The sequence below is a fragment of the Phocoena phocoena genome, chromosome 4 (genome assembly GCF_963924675.1).
Source record: "Phocoena phocoena chromosome 4, mPhoPho1.1, whole genome shotgun sequence".
Lineage (NCBI taxonomy): Eukaryota > Metazoa > Chordata > Mammalia > Artiodactyla > Phocoenidae > Phocoena > Phocoena phocoena.
This window is the reverse complement of record NC_089222.1, coordinates 50,102,678-50,123,834: the sequence shown is the minus strand read 5'-3', so window position 1 is coordinate 50,123,834 and position 21,157 is coordinate 50,102,678. Positions and strand designations below refer to the sequence as shown.

Genomic DNA, 21,157 nt, shown 5'->3' with positions numbered 1-21,157 from the left:
TATCCCTTTCTCCTTCTCTATTTGTACTACCACGTGAATTTGTTCCCTCTAAAGAAGTCAGTGGAAATGAGGACACTAATTGACGTCATTGCTCTGAATTTTTAAGTACCATCAGGTTGGCTGTAGTTGCATAACTCAGTCATCATTTGAGATCCACCGAGTCCAGGGTATGTCACAGGGGAACAGGAAGCATCAAGGAGGCTCAAACACAGATGCCCTTCCTCCCCGTACCTCAATGTCCTAAAAGAGTCCTCCTCAGTCTCTTCTCAAGCTGCTTTCCAACGAAGTCCTACTTTCCAGGTCACTGGAAATACTGGCTTGCCCCTCCCCACCAGGAAACATTAGATTCTGCCTCCTGTCTGGGAGTTGGATGAGTCTTGTCTCCAGATAAGACAGCGATCGCATTTTGTGATCAGATGGGCAGACTGTTATCTGAAGAAGTCACAGCATTTCTTCTCTTCTGGTGCCAGAAAGGATTGCCTGGGTGCTTGAGACCTGGGTGCACTAGTGTTCGAATTTGGGCTTTCTTTATTGAATAGAGTTCTGTTTTCTCTGTTCATGCCCAATAGTTAAAGTGGGGTTTCCTATTCACATAAGTCCTAAGTCACTAAAGTAACATAGAGGAAGGCAAATCAATGAAATGTTATTAGTTATTGAGAGGTTACTGGGTACAAGACACGGTGCTTGGCTCACCATGGGTCAACATAAAGTTGGTTTATTCAAAACTATGCTTTAGAAACATGACTGTCTCCCAAACCATACATGATTGTCTATCTTTTCTTTAATAATACTATTAGCTAATGGGAACCTAATCGAAAGAAGTTTTTGTTCTGTTTTGTTTTGGGGTGTTTTTCTTCGTGGGTGGGTGAGGAGTTCAAATTAAAGAGCAAAGCTGGAGGTTAATATAACTTTAGTACTTTTAACCAAAGGCTGTTTTGGTTTAGGGGCATATATTTTGTTACCAATGGTAAAAGAATTAGGGTGGGTTGAAAGGAGGAATAACCAAGAAGAAAGAGACAACAAAATAATAATTTGAGGTAAGTCCTTACGAATGTTAAGAATGAGTACACTACTTATTACCAAGCTGTTCCAGTTTAGTCAATGAAACTCTACAGGGCCATGCCACATCCCCCAAACACGTAGCATGATGTTCTGTCTCAAAGTGCCGTTCTACTGTTACGGCATTAATAATGAAGGAAGGGAAAGAGAGACTCTTTGATAAGGGTGGAGGAAGAAAGATAGGCTTTCTGATCCGGTTTGGAAAGAGATGAAGAGCCAGGAGAGTGGATGGGGGTCAGAGGCGGGGGTGTATCTCTGCTGACCGCAGCACGTGGTTTTAGAGGCTGGCGGCCTGGCTCGTCCACGTTCCAGCTTCAGAACCTCGGATAAATCCTCAGCTTTACTGACACTCACTGTCCTCTTCTGGAAAGGATACCACCACCTTTCTCATGTTTTTTGGAAGTTATTAAACACAGGCTCTACAGCTATGTTTTCCAGTATAATGGCCACTAACCACATGTGGCTATCTAAATTTAAATCATTAAAATGAAATAAAAATTTAAATTCAGTTCTTCAGCTGTACTAGCCACATTTCAAACGCCCAATAGCCACGTGAGGTTATAGCTACCCTACCGGACATCACAAAGAACACTTCACCACCACAGGACTCTGCTGGACATTGCTGCTCTAGATGGGCCACTGCTCTGGAGATACAAATCCTGGGTTCAAATCCCATAACTGCCACTTAGTAGCTGTGTCACTTTGAATAAATGCCTTAACTGTTCTGTACCTCAGTTTCCTCATCTTTCATTTAGAGATGGTTAAAAATAAATCTCCCTCACAGGGCTGTTGTAAGAATAATATATACATATATATACATATATATATATATATATATATATATATATACACACATACATATATATATAAATCAGTTACAATTGTGCCTGGTACATAGTAAGCATCATATAAGTGGTGCTATTCTATAAGTGAATTGTTACCCAAGATAGGATATGGGCAGCATCTGGCACATAGAAGGAGATGGGCAAATATTTCTACCTGACATGTGATGAACAGAAAAAGCAGAGAGGGAAGACCCTCTTTTTTAAGCACTATGACTTGCATTTTAGACATATAACCATATGACCTCCCCGTTTTTAGCCTCACAATAAAAGACTCTCTTTTTTGTCTATTTTACCCTATATCCATTTGCAACAGAATGAAATCCAGAGTTCAAAATAACAAGGGGGCTGTTTTAATCCTTTTATGTGCCCCAAGGGGAGCTCACCCCTTTTTACTTGGAGATTTTCACTAACTAAATAGAATGGGGTCCTAGTCAGATGCAAACCACAGACAGGAAGGAATTACACTCTCAGCCCTTGCCTATGACAGGTGAGACCAATTAAGTGTTCTCAATACCTGGCTCTGAACACAGAGGCTCATTTGTTGGGATACTCATCAGCTGTCAAAATATGACACAGAGTTTGACCCACCCTACCCAGCTTGGTGCTAGAGAGACTGTACTTCTTTATGTATCTCATTGATTCAGAATATAGTGAAATGGGTCTTCTGGGGCTGGGTCTGAACACCAGACACCATGGCCTTCTCTTCTGGGGTAGACAGAGAAGAGCAGGTCACATCTGGGCTGGTGTCTTCCGGGGAAAGGGGGGAGGTCAAAGGCTCCAGGGCAGCAGGTCCACCAGCCTAGCTTGGAAAAGGGACTTTACACTTTCTACCAAGCTTCAGATCTCAGAGAGGGCAACAGTCTCAGACACATCAGTTCCAAGTACAGGTCAAGGTGCATGGATGACCAATAGCCCAGATGGACCTGAAAGTTTGTAAACCATCTAATCCTCTACCTCAAGGAATATTTTTATTCTTGTTTATATTTGTTAAGTAGATTCTCCCATTTCTTTGTCATGTTGAATGAAAGGGTGTCTTTTCCCCTTCTAAATCATTCTTTCAGCCAAGACATTCCAGCAGCATGGCATAATGGTTTCTTGATGTTGACTCACACTGACCAATACATGGTTACTTGTAAATATCATTCTATGATTCCATTTAACAGTAGACCCCATATTAAGGACTAAAAATGTACCAGCAGTGAAGATCTTCTAGAGGATGCGTTCTTCCTTTTAAAATCCCATTACACTGAAGAAGAAGAAAATCACAACAGCTTATTCCTAATAGGAGGTCACCATCAAGCTTGCACACTACTACACTCAACCCATGGCTCTCACTGCTATAAGATGAAACAAGAGTGTTTGAGGAGGACGTGAACAACAGTGCTGAAGGCCTCTGACAGGCCAAGGGAGGGAGATGAGGGCTAGAATATGTCCATTGGATTTAGCAACACAGAAGCCACTGATTATTTCAGCAATGCACTTTTGGTGGCAGGGAACACACAGAAGGCAGAACAGAGAAGGCCAACGACTGACAAGATATGAAGAAGTGGGGACAGCCTGGAGGACAATAGCTGAAGTGTGGCAATACCTAAAGAGGGTGCCTTTGGGGGATGGGAGATAGTCAACCTGGAAAGAAAGAAAACCAATCTAAGAGAAGCCAGGGTCACAGGACTGAGGTATTTGCTTTGGGGGCAGATTCTATCTTCCTGTATTGGCCTGAGCTTTGTGTAGCAACTGGGAGAATCCTGACCCCAGGCTCCTGGTAATTCCAATCTGCTGTGTAAGGATGATTCTGTAACCAAGTCGGAGCTTTCCTTGGAAATTCTCTGAAAATTCCATCTCCAAAGTGAAAAGAGTGATAAATATAATATTGGCTAATCTAATTCCATGAGGGAAACAGATCCTAAAACAGTTCCCCATAATGGAGACGCATGGAGACATAACTACAAAAACCAAGGATATATCTTCATTGCCAGGAACAGGAGCAGGCTGTTTTGATTTTCAATTAAACATTTTTCCCTGATTTAAAAAAAAGATACATGCTGACCACAGAAAAGATGAAAATAGAAATCATTCCTAATTCTACCACCTACTGATCCCTCCTTTTAACATTTTAACACTCTGCCTTCAGAAGAGAATGAAATTAAATCGTACACTGTACAGTTTATATCCTTTATTATTGTTATAGTTGTTTTAAATTAATATATTCTGAGTAATTTGTTACGTCATTAAGTATTATTTTAGAACAATATTTTATTGGATGCTTAAAATTTTATTCTTTGAATGCCTCATAATCCATTTAACTCTGTCCCTATTTTTGGCATTTACATTGTTTCCAATTTTTACCACTATAAATGATATTGCAATGGCCCTTAAAAAAAAAAAAAAACTTTTTTGCACCTGATTATTTTCACATGATAGATTTATTTTCCAAAAACATTTATGTCAGTTCACACTCCCACCGTCAGTGTACTGAAGTATCATTTCTTTGATCCATATTATTGAATATTTGTATTTGCATTAACAGTTGCTACTTAATGTGCTCTATGAGGAATACATTTGAATTCAAGAACTTGCAGTTTACAAAAATTTTAACTCAACAGCTTGGAAGCAAGCACTTTTAAGTCAAATAGCTTGTAGGTTGTAAATTCATTTAAAAGTCCCCAAATGGAATCTGGCACTCCTCTGTGAGTTAAGTGCTGTTGGCATTGAAATGTGCTCTTCCTAATGAACAGACATGCTGATAGTCAGGAAAGAAACCTGCCTCCAGAGAGGAGGTCTCTGGGCTGTGGATCCAGAGTATGCCCCAAGGGCCTGCAGATCCACGAACCCGGAGTGGGTGCTATCTTCCAAGTAGACTCAGAAGCTAGAAATGAACAGTATACCCACAAGGCAAAGTGATCTCCATTTTTCAAAAACATTAAATTCCAGGCTGTCAAAGTGCTCAACTATTTTCCTCCCAGATGAAGGAAAAAAAAAAAAAAAAAAGCAATGAAGCAAACTAAAAATTATACCTTCTCTTCTATGGTGCATACTCTATAATGTATGAGATATTTACTCCTCTGACTGGGTAAAAGACTGTTTGAAGTCTCCAAGGAGCTATTGTACATGAACCATCTATACCAAAAAGTACAACTGTAACCTTAACTAGACGTTAATGTTAAATTTTTTTTTTTTTTTTTTTTTTTTTGCGGTACACAGGCCTCTCACTGTTGTGGCCTCTCCCGTTGCGGAGCACAGGCTCCGGACACACAGGCTCAGCGGCCATGGCTCACGGGCCCAGCCTCTCCGCGGCATGTGGGATCTTCCCAGACCGGGGCACGAACCCGGGTCCTCTGCATCGGCAGGCGGACTCTCAACCACTGTGCCACCAGGGAAGCCCATGTTAAATATTTTAATATTATAATATTGTGGATTTTTAATTCAGTCTTCCCTTGACTTAATATTAAAGGATCAAAAACACAGAAATATAATTTATTTATAACTAGGTAATATAGATAATTTGGTTTTCCAAAGGGATTTGTGAAGGCAGTCAATGAGTTTAATCATTTGTAAAATCTGAGACTTGAATTAAATGGTTTCTGAGGTTTTGTGTTCTTTGATGTTATGCACAAAGGGTACTCAACAAAGGAAGTCATCTTACACTGTAATAGATGTCTCAAGAGAACACGGATTATTACAAACTCCTATTGTAAATTATATCTTTTATAAAGAAATATTTTATGCCAAATATTCTTTTTAGCTGTGGAAAAATCTTCATTCTACAAACAACTGTTGATTACCTACTGGTTGCCAGTCCCTGCTATGGTCCCTGGGGATTCGAGAAAGAACGACACAGACAAGTCCATACCTTCAAGGGGTTTACAGTCTAGAGAAAGGATACAGACAATGAAAACATAGCTAAATAAATGTCAAGTAGGGTTAAATTACTCAAAAATAAATGGATGGATAAATACATAAGTAGAGGACAGAAAGACAGATAGAGAGATAGACGATAGAACTTTTGAGAAAGAGTCTGAAAGAACAGGGCTACTTTTAGCCCAGATGATGCTGGAGGGCTTCTCTCTGCAGAGGTGACATTTCAGCTAAGACTGGAATCTGGAGAAAAAGAAAGCCATGCAAAGACCTGAGATAGGAAATTCCAGGTAGGGGAAATAAGTGCAAAGGCCCTGAAGCAACAGAGAATTTAGTGTGTTTCAAGAACGGAGAGGAGGTCAGTGGACCAAAAGGGAGGGTGGCAGGCAATGAACTCTGAGAGGAAGTAGACACCAGGCCGCTTACGGCCCTATAGGCCATTGTAAGGAACTTGGATTTTATTTTCTTTCCAAGACAAAACCATCTGGGGGGCTTTAAAGAGACCCAAGCCTTCAGGTGTATAACAATCTGTGGCAAGACACAACTTAACATATGCTGAGTTGGGGGAAATCAGAGAAGAGGAGCCCCAAGTGGTTAACATACGTTTAATGACAGATGAGATATGAGCTGAGTGCCAAAAGAACATGAAAATATGGATAGCTTTGGGGAGGCAAAGACGGGGAAAGAAGCAAAGGCTAAGAAGTAAAATCTTGGTAGTCAGTGTTTTACTTCGTCGTCAGGCCTGTCTTCCTGGCCAGCCTGGGAGCTCCGAGAACAAGGGGGGCATCTTCCTCCTCTTTCTGTCTCTGCATCTTGCACACACGATGCCAGACATTTAGTAGGTGCTCTGAACCCATTAAAGCAGATGATGTGTATTGAAGACAGTACAAACCCAGGGTAAAGAGGGGTTGGGTATGTGGCGTCAGGCTTTGCTGAGAACCGAAAGTTCATGAGGCGTGTATAATAACCTACATCGATAAAATTAAGATCTGTCCACTTGTCTGTTTATTGTTCTATCACATACAAGCGGCCATTATCAAGATTTGAAGGATCTGCTTGAAATTATCTGACTTAAAATGCAGACTCTTTAGAATAGTAGAAATTTCCTTTGGGGGCACTGGAAGGAATCTCAGAGACAAGAATCTACAGAATAACTGAATCAAAGTACAAAGAGGCCTGGCTATGGGTTAAGACAGTGAATAGGGAACACAAAAGGAGTTTCAAATATGGGCTCCAAACCCATAGGCACAAAGGCATCCAAATTGCAGTTATGGATTTGTGAGGGAGCTTCTCCTATGGGCAACTCTATTTAGCATATGCAGGAAGAGAAGCTGCAGGGATGTATCTACTTAAGGATTTTCCTGAGCGATACTGAGGAAGCCAGCTGGTTAATAAAGAAAAGTGTTGATTAGACTCCTACAAGACTCTTGCTTCTCCAAATTAGGATGAAGAAATTCCCACTGAAGCCAAGTCAATAGGAAAAGTTTTCAGGAACATTAAACACCCTCAGCTCCTTTAAAGGAACATTACCACATAGACAGCTAGGTAAATGCCTCGCTTTCCTTTGGGGATCACCCCAAGCCTGGCATGACTGTGATATCATACAAAGAAAATGGAGGCAGCTCTGTCCACCTTCTTAAATATGGAGCAGTAGGAAGAGCACTGGCGTGACGTCAGGGGGAGGAAGGAGGGGAAGATGATGTCAGGTGGGGATATCCTCCCTGCCTGGGTGTTGGAGGAGAAAGTGACATATATATATATATATACATATATATATATATATATATGTACAACTGAATCACTTTGCTGTACACCTGAAACTAACACAACGTTGTAAATCAATTTAAAAGAATAAATATATATTTTAAAATATGTATCAGAAAAAAGATAGATGTCATTGTTTTAACATATTGAAATTTAAGACTGCTTATTACTGCAGCAAAAGCTGATTAACACAGTCAATAACTTTTTAGAAACAGAAAAAGAAATAGCAAGCTTTGTAAAGGAAGCCGAAATGGTACCACCTCTTTTGCATAGCTATTCAGTTGTCATAGATTCAAACTCTCCTTTAAAAAACATTCCAAGCAAAACAAAGCCAGCTGTGTCTGAGATCTCAATCAAACACTTAGCAAAGACATATTGGGAAGGTTGGCAATCTGAAAATCAGGAACGCTGGTTTTAAAGCCAGCTGTACATCTGAGTGAGTTTGTCAGGCACCAGCATTGCATGATTTAGGAGGTTCATGCGTGTGCGCGCGCACACTCACACTCACACACACATACTCACACTCACACACACACACTCACACACACACACACACTCACACAGGGCCAGACTGATCAAAAACATCTCCCTTACCACTCTTTTATGGTTCAAAAATGTCACCATGATAAACTGCAGCCTGCCCAAGAAGTACAAATCAGAACGTGATCGATCTAGAAGCCATACCATGTGAGACACTGCTGATCACTGAAGAAATTGAAGATGTTTAGTCTGGGGAAGATAAGACTCCAAGAGATATGTTAGTTGCCTTCAAAAACTTGAAGACTTTCCTATAAACAGATTAGCCCTATTAATCAGTACAGATACAGAGAACAAAACTGGGGACAACAGGAGAAATTTACCAGGACATAGATCTCAATTCAATTTACTAGGGTGTTCTGTTCGGACGCCGCAGACCCTGGGATTCACATATATCTGACCTGTGTCTGGCCGCCTCGTGTAAAATCATAGTGACTCACAGGCAAGTGACTCCACAGTTGGGAGACGAACTTAGAGCCATAACTGGCAAGTTTGGAAGAAACAGAAGAGCAACAGAAGCCAGGACCTCAGCAGAGAATCTGCCATCAAAGGCTCCGGCTAAGTGAGCCACCGTAAGCCACAAGCAAGAAAGTCAAAAGGAGGTCGTGCTTTCAGGGATAGGGTGGTGACTACAGGTGAATCCACCATACCCTAGCCACCTTTGTGTGTGTGCATTTGGGGCAGAAAAGTCAAGGGTGTAAAGGAATGAGAGCAGATATAACATCCAAAGGTCCAAGCAAATCGGCTGAGGATACCCCTTTAGATAACAAAACACCGGAAAGGAGAAAGCCCTTCCCTAAAAGCATGAAAAAGGCAAGCATGAACACCTACGAGTGAAATACCAGGGTGTACAGTCTGCAGCCATAGGATCCAGGGGAGCTTCAGCAGAGAAGAGCCCTGGGTAAGGGCTGGGCAGTAGGCCAAGGACCCTCTAAGAGCTGCCTAGGGAGGTGGGAGGGGGTGTCAGCAGTCAGGGACAAAAAGACCTGGTCATCGGCCAGAGGAGGGTGATGCTAGCAGGCTGCCACTTCCTGGCAGTCATGTATGCCAGACACTGTGCTAAAAGCTCCACACACGTTAATTCCTTCACTCCTAACTAGCCCTGTGAGCTAGTTAGCGCCCTTATTATCCCATTTTATAGATGGCAAAACTGAAGCATGGAGAGGCTCTTAGCGAGTAAGGGCAGAGCCAGACTTTGAACCCAGGGGACCTGGCTCCTGAATTAGGTTCTTAACGAGGAGCCAGGAGCTCAGCCCAGAGGAGAAGCAGCAGGGCTGGTGGGAAGGAGGGCAAGCACACGACCCAGTGTACAGGAGTTGGGGGCGGGGCCTCAGAAGGCTCCTTCAGATCCTGCAGTCACCTGGAAGGACTCATCAAACCTGGCACTTTCAACTGCAACCTCCTTTTGCTTGGGGACGTTGACTAGAAGAATTTTGTTGCAATCCTAACTGTTCAACCACGTGAAGGGGCAGCTTCTACCAGCCAATGTTCCTGCTGCTCCAGATGTTCCAGCAAAGGCTGGACACCAGCTCACAGGAAGTGTCGGGAAGGGATTTTTGTAATCCCTTAGCGTATTTGCAAAATCAGGCAGGAATGATTTGAGGCTGTTTACTGTTTTGTTAGCCTTCGTTTCCTTCCTCTCTTCACCTCCGAACGCAGGCTCCAACCTAATTCAACAATTCTACCTAGTCGGTGAACTTCCAAGCCATAAAATTATTTTCATCCTCACACAAACCTGCTCTTTCTGTCATTATACTTGGAGCCCACTGAACCCTCAAGCATGTCGGCAAACACCACAATGATGACTTCCTTCTCACGGGGCCCTGCAAGCCTTCCTTAGCTATAGCTGTGAAGTATTTTGAGAAACTTGAATTAAAGTGCTAGAGAAAGCACAACACACATTTATTGCTCATCTTGGAAAGACAAGAGCAATAAGCTTCCAAAACTCTCTTTGATTAACATAATCTGGGGGTAATGAATATGGATATTGTCAATAGTCACTTAGAAGCATGTTTTCTTTTGTACATTTTGTTCTCTCCAGTAAATTTCCAACCAAGAAAGGAAATGCCCCAAGCCCCTGTTTGCATCAATAAAGCAAGCACTCAGAGGAATTACATGGAGGGAATGGAGCCAGGAAGGAATTCTACCACCTTCAACTTTTATTCTAGTTGATTCTCTATGTTTTCACCATGATTTCTGATTATCTACCAAAGTGAAACTGTCACGTCCCTAACCAGCCTGGTTCTTTTCTCAGTGTCTCTGTGACAGTTTCTGATGAAGGGCTGATCAGGACAAATATCCCAAAGGGTATCTCCAGATCCACAGTCACTGCCTGCAGAAGACTGCTGCTGAAAGGCCCAGTTACCTGCCCAGGAAGAGAAACAGGAAGTACCTGTCGGCCTTGGGACCCCACGTGGAAAATGGCAATGGGTCAGTCAAAGTTCTCCAGAGAAAGAGAACCAATAGGATTTATACAGATACATATGAGGGAATTTCTTACATGAGGAATTGGCTCACATGTTATGGAGGGTAAGAAGTCCCATGATCAGCTGTCTGCAACCTGGAGAACCAGGAAAGCTGATGGTATCATTCAGTCTGAGTCAGAAGGCCTGAAAATCGGGAGGGGCAGGTGGTGTGAGTCCCGGTTTGGGTCTGAAAGCTCAAGAACCAGAAGCACCAGTGTCCGAGGAGAGGAGAAGATGGGTATCTCAGCTCAAGCAGAATCAGTGAATTCACTCTTCCTCTGCCTTTTTGTTCTATTCAGGCCCTCAAGGGATCAGATGATGCCCACCCATGCTGATGAGGGGATCTTCTCTACTCAGTCCACCGATTCAGATGCTAATCTCTTCCAGAGACACTCTCACAGACACACCCAGAAATAATGTTTGACCAGCTATTTGGCATCACTTAGCCCAGTCAGGTTGACAAGTAAAATTAACCATCACAGGCAGTATCTGGTTTTCTACACCAGCACGTTAGTCATTACTCACAGGGCAGTGGACCCTAACCCTGCTGTGCTAGAATCACCTGGGGAGCTGTAAGGATCTAAGGAATCCCTATATCTATGCCACACCTCAGACCCATTAAATTGGGATTTCTGGGGCTGAGGCCAGGCACCATTGCTCCCGAAAGATCCCCAGGTAATTCCCCTGTGCAGCCAAGCTGGAGAACCACGGCTGCCCTCAGCAGCAGGTCCACACCTCACTCCCCTCTGTACTGACACATCTGTCCTGGCACTGACTCATCATCAGGCACGAGTCCTCAGTTAACTGCACAGCAGCTACAATGAGCTTTTAAAAATGTAAATCATATCATGTTGCCCACCTGAATAAAACGCTCCCATGGCTTCTCATGGCTCTTAGAGTAAACACAAACCCCTTGCCTGGGCTTGAGAGACGCTCAGCAGTCTGACCCTGTGCCCCTCAGGCAGGAAAGCCAGGAATAACAGCTTGGCAAGTGGAGCCAAGGCCCAGCTCTGCACTTATGGGCTCCATGACTTTGGAGACGTTACTGGACCTCCCCGGCCTTCTCTGCCTCACCTGTAAATGCAGATTTAACTAGTTGACACATGTAAAGCTCTCACGTGGTACCTGAATCCTCCTCGTCACACTGTCCCAGTGTCACTCAGTTCCCAGAGCAGGCCACCCCGTCTCCCCTCTGGCCCAGCTCTGCAAGACGCTCTCCCCTGACACCTGGCATGACCGGCTGCTTCCCGTCACTCAGGAGCCAATGCTGTGACCACAGAGACCCTCTCGCCCCTTCATCACCCTGTCTGACTTCCTTTATAGCCTGTATTCATTTGCATGGGCTGCTATAACTAAGTATCACAAACTGCAAGGCTTAAATAACAGAAATTTATTGTCTCACAGTTCTGGAAGTCTGAGATCAAGGTGTCAGCAGGGTTGGTCCCTTCTGAGGCTGTGAGGAAGGATCTGTTCCAGGGCTCTTTCCTAGCTTCTGGTGGTTTGCTGGCAACCCTTGGTGTTCCCTAGCTTGCAGACGCATCACCCTGATCTCTGCCTTCACCTTCACAGCTCGTTCTCCCTGTGTGTGTGGCTCTGTGTCCAAATTTCCTCTCTTTATAAGGACACCAGTTGTATTGGGTTAGGGCCCCATCCTACTGCAATGTGACTTCATCTTAGTTAATTATTCAGTACATCTGCAACGACTCTATTTCCAAATAAGGTCACGTTCTGAGGTACTGAGGATTAGAGCTTCAACATATAAATTTTGGGGGGACACTACAACATACCCCTTATCCCTCTCTAGAATGATCTGGTTTTTATTTTTCTATCTGTGTGTTGAATTGTCTTATCTATCTTCACTGAATGTTATTATTGATACTGTCTGATTTTTCTGCAATGGCCATGCTATATACATTTGTAATATGAAAAATAAGTAAAGACAAGGTTTTCAGAAAAAAAAAAACAAAAAACCTTCTCCCTCGCATTGTGATTTGGGTGACCATCATCTCCAGTTCTAGACTGGAACCTCCACGAGAGCAGGGACCGTGTCTTTGCATCCCTGAGCCTAACATCATGCCTGGCACATAACGGATGCTCAGTACATGCTGGCTGGGTTGAAATTAAATAGATGTGTACATTGATTTCCCCACAAGAGCTCAAGAGCTCCAGTAGAGCAGTTGTTCTTGCAGCCTTCCTGGTATACATTTTCTCACAAATCTGGAAATCTTAAAAAAAAAAATGCTGGCACTCTAGGCTTTTGAATGACTCTGGTATATACAGTGGCACTATCTAAATGTACTGATATCTAAGATGTCAAGAATTAACACACAGCATGAAGCAACGCTGCCAAATTTAGGAGGAAATTAAACCAGTAGGTCCATCACCCAACCCCTGTGAGCCAAACTGCTACATTTCACCTGATTCTTCTAATTAGGTTGTATCTACAAAACTTTTAGAAGTGGACAAGTGTTACATTAAGTGCTAAGTCGTATTAATTAATAATATGGGTAGATTACACGGGCTGGAACTTGCTGTAAATGTAAATGTCCTAGGCTTATCAGCACAGTACTTGGAATCAATGTTCCAGATGTACTTTAAAAATTCTTTATAGAATTTTATGAAGCTTCTGGCTTCCAAAGAAAGTAACTTCATATAATCTTGGCATTTTCTAACTTGACAAAACTTTAGAAATCATCTAGTACAATAATTCTCAAGTCTATTAGACCCAGCATCTCTTTTTTGTAATACATATCTTGATACACCCCTCTTTAATATCCTAAAGCAAAATTCATGGGTAACCTGCCTGTATATAACATATTTCAGTATTTAAACACTCAGGCAAGTACAGCTGTCATCATGAGATGCTTGCACTATATGAAAAAGTACTGTAAACGTGCCAGTTTCAAACGGCAGGCTGTTACAGGTGTGCTGAATGGGTGATGCAGCACCATAGGCTGCACTGAAAGGGTGCCTTCGTTTTCTAAAACAGTGATGAACTCCACTTAAGTTCAAAACTAAAGAATTTACAATCTTCCTTCAATTTATTCTATAATTGCCTTCCTGGAAAAGTCAAGGTACTTGTCTATTAAAACCATCCAAAATAATCTCATGTGCTTATATGTAAAACAGAGTTAGGTTTTAGCTTCAGATCATCATAACCAGAATTTTCACCTACAAGAATGTCCAGGGCTTCCCTGGCGGCACAGTGGTTAAGAATCTGCCTGCCAATGCAGGGGACACGGGTTCGATCTCTGGTCCGGGAAGATCCCACATGCCGCGGAGCGACTAAGCGCGTGCGCCACAACTACTGAAGCCTGCGTGCCTAGAGCCCGTGCTCCGCAACAAGAGAAGCCACTGCAATGAGAAGCCCATGCACCGCAATGAAGAGTAGCCCCCGCTCACCACAACCAGAGAAAAGCCTGTGCGCAGCAACGAAGATCCAACGCAGCCAAAAATAAAATTAATTAACTAAAAAATAAATGTCCGATATCTGAAAATGGTATGACACCATCCCACGCGTTTAACATCTCTGGGGCCCACCAACAAAATGCCATGAACACTCCCCCTACCCCAACCTCTGAGAGCAAAAAATTTCTCAAAACATTTTCATTTCATTTGAGAACAAAGTTCGAAGACAATCCCGTGGGGTGGCACTGCCCCTCTTGAGAGTCACAGATCCAATTTTACATCCTTATATAAAAAATGAGGACTTGTGTCCCCAGAGATTATGCCCAAGAATCACAGACCAAGTCTTGGCAGAGCCAGGTAAGAAGCACTTAGAGTTTGACAGAAGAGCATTCTCCACAGGCCAGGCATTGTCTTAAGCTCTTTTTAGACAAACACTAATTTAATTCTCACATCGACACAAGGCAGGAGGCTTGATTATCCCCACTATGCAGTAGAAACTGAAGCACAGAGACATGAAGTAACGTTTCTAAGTTCCCAGAACCGTAAGTAGCAGAGCCCTGACTCAGACCACCCTCTTCATAACAACTATGCCACACAGTGCAAACTACGGACTGTCATTTAGGACTGGAGGCAAGACAAAGGGGGAAATGCAACCCTCCTGCATTATAAATACACAGGTTAGATCAGTTCTACCAGTTCAGTACACTGACCTCCATCAATGCCTTCAAGCCATAGTTTGTTTCGCACTTGGTCTCATCTACCTTTTTCTTGTGTTTTTCCTGCAGACATTCATTCCCAGGAGAAGTCTGCCCTGGGGACCTCTCGACCTTTCCTAAAAGGGAGATCCCTGGTCACTAGATGAGTTCCAGAAGCATCCACTAAGGCTTCTGCAGCCCTCTGCTATCAGTTGACCTTCACCACAACCCATCTCGCTCAGGATGAGTGGCTTCCTCGCCTCCCTGGACCCCCGGCGAGTGCAGTGGGGGGCTGCCTGGTACGCCATGCACTCCAGGATCCTGCGCACCAAACCGGTGGAGTCCATGCTAGAGGGAACTGGGGCCACCACAGCACATGGCACCAAGCTAGCCCAGGTGCTCACCACCGTGGACCTCATCTCACTCGGAGTCGGCAGCTGCGTGGGCACTGGGATGTACGTGGTGTCTGGCCTGGTGGCCAAGGAAATGGCGGGACCCGGCGTCATTGTGTCCTTCATCATTGCAGCCGTTGCATCCATACTGTCAGGTACGCAACTTGTGCAGGCGCAGGCCTGTGGAGAGCGTGCCTGCCGGCCTGTTACTGTTCGTCCCGCTCTCCTAGAGTATTTAGTGGTGAGATGAGCAAAGTGGTCATCATGCCCCCTTTTTGCCTTGACTATCAGGGAGTTCAGTGCTAGGTTTGGGCTCATTGTAGTAGCTTCCTTTTTCTTTGGTTTTTCGATCCAAATAAATATTCTGGTGCCTAGCCATTGCCCAACTTCTCATTCCCTGTCATGTCCTAATGGCTCTATTTTTATTCTGTCTCCCTTTCAGGAGAAGAAAGGTCAGTTCTTTCGTGGGGGGTGGATATAGCCAGGATATAAATAATAAATACTGGATCGGCAGAGTAGCAAAATGACAAGTCAGTAAATCTGATATGATTGGGATTTTATGAGCCTCATAGCACTGATCTCCAAGCAGGAGGAAAGCAAGTTAGGAAATAAAACCATCGTGAGAATCACAAAGCACCATCTGCCACAGCACTTCAACAGACTGATGTTCTGCAGAGGTAGCTCAGCTAGCGCCTTCTCTCTCCTTGAGAAAGAATCATAAAACGCGTTTGCTTTTTTTAATGAAGTACCAGGACTTACATGTTGATAGTTTGTGAAATAGCTCTATTTCCTTTTCCTCTTTCCTCCTCTTGAGTTGGAATCCACAGTATCTTCCCAGATGCTGGGGATGGGTCAATGGACACCTTGAAAAAGAAAGAAAAGGAAAACTTACTGCTTCTTGATGGTTATACTGCAAAATCATGTGGCTTTGCTGGGTTTGGGATTGGCAGATCACGTGGGTCAACTCATGTCTTGGCAGTGAATGTTGTGGCCTCTTCAAATGTTTCTGGAGAAGTAAAGATGCTAACCTACACTGGGAGTTCTGTGTACTAATGCACACCATCACAAGAAGAGTTCTACATTAGTATCGTACATCCAGACTAAACAGTCTCCATCCATGTGGGATGCACAGACTAGGGAAATGCCATCAGAAAGTGCACTGGTTTATATCTGACATCGTTTTAATGTGATGAGGAAAATATTTCCAGGACCGATTTGATTTATCTCCTGTCATGGCTTATATCCTTGTTGGTCTTACCACTATCTTTTCCTGAAGTCATTCTCTAATATGCATGAATATCCTAATATTTGAGATTCCTGCAGAATAGAGGATTTCTTCCTTATATATGAATAAATTCTGTGGATGCTTGAAATTCTATTAATATTAACCTGATTGCAATCATTTTCAAACTTGTTTGGCAAGGAAATTATTTGGGGGAAGGTGCCAGATTATTACTCACCATAAATTTATAAATCTAAAAATGTTAGCACATAGAACAGAAGAGCAGTGGTAAGACAAAAGGGAGGCATGTAACCAGGGAGTCCTACAGAGGACGTAGGGCAGACGGTTCAGAGTCCTGCCTGGTCAACGCAGACTGCACAGTCTCCTCTAGATCCCATCCTATTAAGGCCCAGTCCCCCAAACCATGACAATTCCCACAAATGAATCCTTCCTTCTTATCCTTCAAGGTGCTTCATTACATTTAGAAATTAGAACAAGGCCCAGTCACATTCTGGTAGCCTGTCCCCCTGACGTTGTGCTCATGGGCGCTGTGTAACCTAGACTGGGGCTATGGAGGGAGTATTTACACCACAGAAATTTGCAAATGCTACAAATCAGAGTTTGTCTGTTTGCTGTTTGTTTTCAGAGAGTGAGTTGTTAAACATTTACCAGCACATCACTGAACCAGCTCCACCGAAGGCTCTGGTACTGGCCAGTAATTGATGCCTTCACCACAGCACCAGGCACCAAAAGAAAGCCCTGCTTCTGTCCCAGTAGTGATGCCCTTCTCTGCACATGGCCTCGTCCATAACGCTTCTCTACACTTTGTAACTGACATCTCCCAGCTGAGGCCAGCCAGAATCCTCCTAGAGCCCCCAGCCAGGGATAGGACCAAAATAACTGTGCCAAAGTTAGCATTTTTATATCAGGTTTCTTCAACCAGGCCTCTCACTCTATGATCCTTTGCCATTAAACCAAGGAAAGTCTCCCTCCACCCTCTTCTTTCCACTCCCACACCATTATCTCCATATAGCTTCTCTCTGGACCCAACTTCCCACTGCTTCTCCATATCTGCATCTATCTCCAGCAATAACTGCTGCTTGGTTGCAAGAGCAGAATAAAGAAAAAGTTGGGATTGACTAGATTTAGCTTTTCCTAGGCAGAGAGAGAGGGGGAAAAAAGCCATGATACTAGGAATACTAGAAAAGGAAGAGGAAATACTGCTGGACCACACAACTTAAGTTGGATGAGAAAGGAAGTGAGAACATGAAGGTAGTGGTGATTTACGAGAAGTGGTAGGATCGATGAAGACTGGTGTTCTCAATGAGGTCAGGAAATCACTGAAGTAAAAACACCGAGAAAGTGAACTAGAAGATAGAAGTGAAGCTGAAGAGCAGGATGCTTGAAATTAAGATTTCAGAGTGGTAAAGTAATCAGTAACGATAAGTTTAGACTTGGAACCTGCCTCAGCCACTGACCAGCTGTGAGACTCTGAGCAAGTTCCGTAACTTCTCTGAGCCTCAGTCTCTCCACCCTGAAAATGGTGACAATAATACCTACTTCATAGAGCTGTTGTAAAGACTAAATGAGATATCTGTAAAATGCCCATACAACACCTGGCACGTAGCACCTATTAAGTGGTTATTATTATTTTGTGCCAAACCCTATATTAGGAGTTTGCCATACATCATCACGTTTAAGATTCATAATATCTCTTCAAAGTAGGTTTTATTATCTCCAGTTTTACATATGAGGAAACTGAAGTTTAAATAACAGAAACTAGATTTGAATTTATTACGCCAGCAACATCTCTCAACCCTGACTATGAATTTAAATTGGGGAATTTGCTTCTGAACAATGGATTGGGGAAGGGAGGCTCAGCTTTACTGAGTTATAAGTACGTACAGTAAAGTTGACCCTTTTAAATATACAATTCTATGAGTTTTGACCAATACACACAATTGTGTAACCTCCACTACAATCAAGACACAGAAGAGTTCCATCACCCCCCAAAAAATTCCTTCATGTTACCTCTTTGTGATTTTCCCCTCCTGCCACCCCGAACCCCAGGCAACCAGAGACATTTTCTGTCTCTGTACTTTCGCCTTTTCCAGAATGTTATATAAATGGACTCATTCAGCAGGTAACCTTTTGAGTTCAGTTTCTTTCACTTAGTATGGTGCATCTAAGATTCATTCATGTTGTGTGTTATCAATGAGACATTACACTTTATTTCTGAGTAGTATCCCACCATATGGATATTCCACAGTTTGTTTTTTTCTTTTCAATTTATTTTATTTTTTATTTTTATTTTCTGGTTCTGTTGGGTCTTCGTTGCTGCGCACAGGCTTTTTCTAGTTGCCGTGAGCGACGGCTACTCTTTGTTGCTGTGCGCGGGCTTCTCATTGTGGTGGCTTCTCTTGTTGCAGAGCAGGGGCTCTAGGCAGGCGGGCTTCAGTAGTTGTGGCAGGCGGGCTCAGTAGTTGTGGCTGGCGGGCTCTAGAGCGTAGGCTCAGTAGTTGCGGCACACAGGCTTAGTTGCTCCACGGCATGTGGGATCTTCCCAGACCAGGGATCAAACCTGTGTCCCCTGCATTGGCAGGTGGATTCTTAACCACTGCACCACCAGGGAAGCCCCACACAGTTTATTCATTTACTAGTTGAAGGACAACTGGGTTGATCCAGTCTGGGACCATTATGAATTAAGCCATTATAAATATCTGTGTACAGGTTTTTGTGTGAACACAAGTTGTCATTTCTCTTGAGTAATACCTAGGAGTGGAATTGCTGGGTTTTGTGGCAAGTATATGTTTAACTTTATAATGAACTGCCAGACATTTTCCCAAAGTAGCTATCTTGTTTTTGATTCTCACCAGCTATACATGAGAGTTCCAGTTGCTCTGTTCTTTGCCAGCACTAAGAATTGTCAGGTGTGTTTTTTTGTGGTTGTTTTATTTGTTTGTTTGCCATTTTGGACGGTGTATGGTGATATTTCAGTACGGTTGAAATTTGCATTTCCCTAATTACAAATATTTTGAGCATCTTTTTATGTATTTATTTGCCATGCAAATATACTTTTTGGTAATGTGTTCAAATATTTTTCTCATTATTTAATTGGAGTCTTCATTTTCTTATTAACTTTTAAGACTTCTTTATATATTTCGGATACAAGTTCTTTATTAGATATATGGTTTTGCAAATATTTTCTCTCAGTTTGTGACTCATTTTAAAATTTTTTTAATTTCTGTTTATTTCTTTTTTAAAATACTGATGCTCAGGCTCTATGCCCTAGAGATTCTAATTCAGTTGGACTGGGGTAGAGCCCAGGAACTGGCATTTTTAAAAAACTCCCCAGGGAATTCTAATGTGCAGCCAGGGTTAAGGACTACTCCACTATAGGAACCAGGAGCTACCTCTGGAATAGCCATGACCTACAAGAAGAGGAAATGTATGTTAAGATAGGAACTATTTGGCCAGCAGATTCTTTTTTTTTTTTAACATCTTTATTGGGGTATAATTGCTTTACAATGGTGTGTTAGTTTCTGCTTTATAACAAAGTGAATCAGTTATACATATACATATGTTCCCATATGTCTTCCCTCTTGCGTCTCCCGCCCTCCCACCCTCCCTATCCCACCCCTCCAGGCGGTCGCAAAGCACCGAGCCAATATCCCTGTGCCATGTGGCTGCTTCCCACTAGCTATCTACCTTACGTTTGTTAGTGTGTATACGTCCATGACTCTCTCTCGCCCTGTCACAGCTCACCCTCCCCCCTCCCCATATCCTCAAGTCCATTCTCCAGTAGGTCTGCGTCTTTATTCCTGTCTTACCCCTAGGTTCTTCATGACATTTTTTTTTCTTAAATTCCATATATATGTGTTAGCATGCAGTATTTGTCTTTTTCTTTCTGACTTCACTCTGTATGACAGACTCTAGGTCTATCCACCTCATTACAAATAGCTCAATTTCGTTTCTTTTTATGGCTGAGTAATATTCCATTGTATATATGTGCCACATCTTCTTTATCCATTCATCTGATGATGGGCACTTATGTTGTTTCCATCTCCGGGTTATTGTAAATAGAGCTGCAATGAACATTTTGGTACATGACTCTTTTTGAATTTTGGTTTTCTCAGGGTATATGCCCAGTAGTGGGATTGCTGGGTCATATGGTAGTTCTATTTTTAGTTTTTTAAGGAATCTCCATACTGTTCTCCATAGTGGCTGAACCAATTCACATTCCCACCAGCAGTGCAAGAGTGTTCCCTCTTCTCCACACCCTCTCCAGCATTTATTGTTTCTAGATTTGTTGATGATGGCCATTCTGACTGGTGTGAGATGATATCTCATTGTAGTTTTGATTTGCATTTCTCTAATGATGAATGATGTTGAGCATTCTTTCATGTGTTTGTTGGCAGTCTGTATATCTTCTTTGGAGAAATGTCTATTTAGGTCTTCTTGGCCAGCAGATTCTTAAGAGACTTTTGCCCTTGTGGCATCATCTCCCATGAGATGCAAACCAGCTTATAACATGAAACAAATCTAAGAGAGAGAGCCACTTTCTCTATAATTTGACAAGACCCAAAGTTACAAAAACTTCCCAGGGACTTCCCTGGTGGCGCAATGGTTAAGAATCTGCCTACGAATGCAGGGAACACGGGTTCAATCCCTGGTCCGGGAAGATCCCACATGCCGCAAAGCAACTAAGCCCCATGTACCACAAAAACGGAGCTCTGTGCTCTAGAGCCTGTGCGCCACAACCACTGAAGCCCACGCGCCTAGAGCCCGTGCTCCACAACAAGAGGAGCCACCGCAATGAGAAGCCCGTGCACTGAAACAAAGAGTAGCCCCCGCTCGCCACAACTAGAGAAAAGCCTGCATGCAGCAACAAAGACCCAACGCAGCCAAAAATAAA

The 21,157-nt window shown here is 43.0% G+C and overlaps 1 protein-coding gene across 1 annotated transcript in view; it reads left to right on the top strand.

Annotated features, from left to right (window-relative positions):
• The window catches only part of SLC7A14 (solute carrier family 7 member 14), a 120,153-nt gene that overhangs the window by 36,539 nt on the left and 62,457 nt on the right, over positions 1-21,157 (top strand). The window contains exon 2 of the mRNA XM_065876198.1: positions 14,719-15,175. Coding sequence (XP_065732270.1) covers positions 14,872-15,175 — 304 coding nt within the window. The 5' untranslated portion in view covers positions 14,719-14,871. The remainder of the gene's footprint in view (positions 1-14,718; positions 15,176-21,157) is intronic.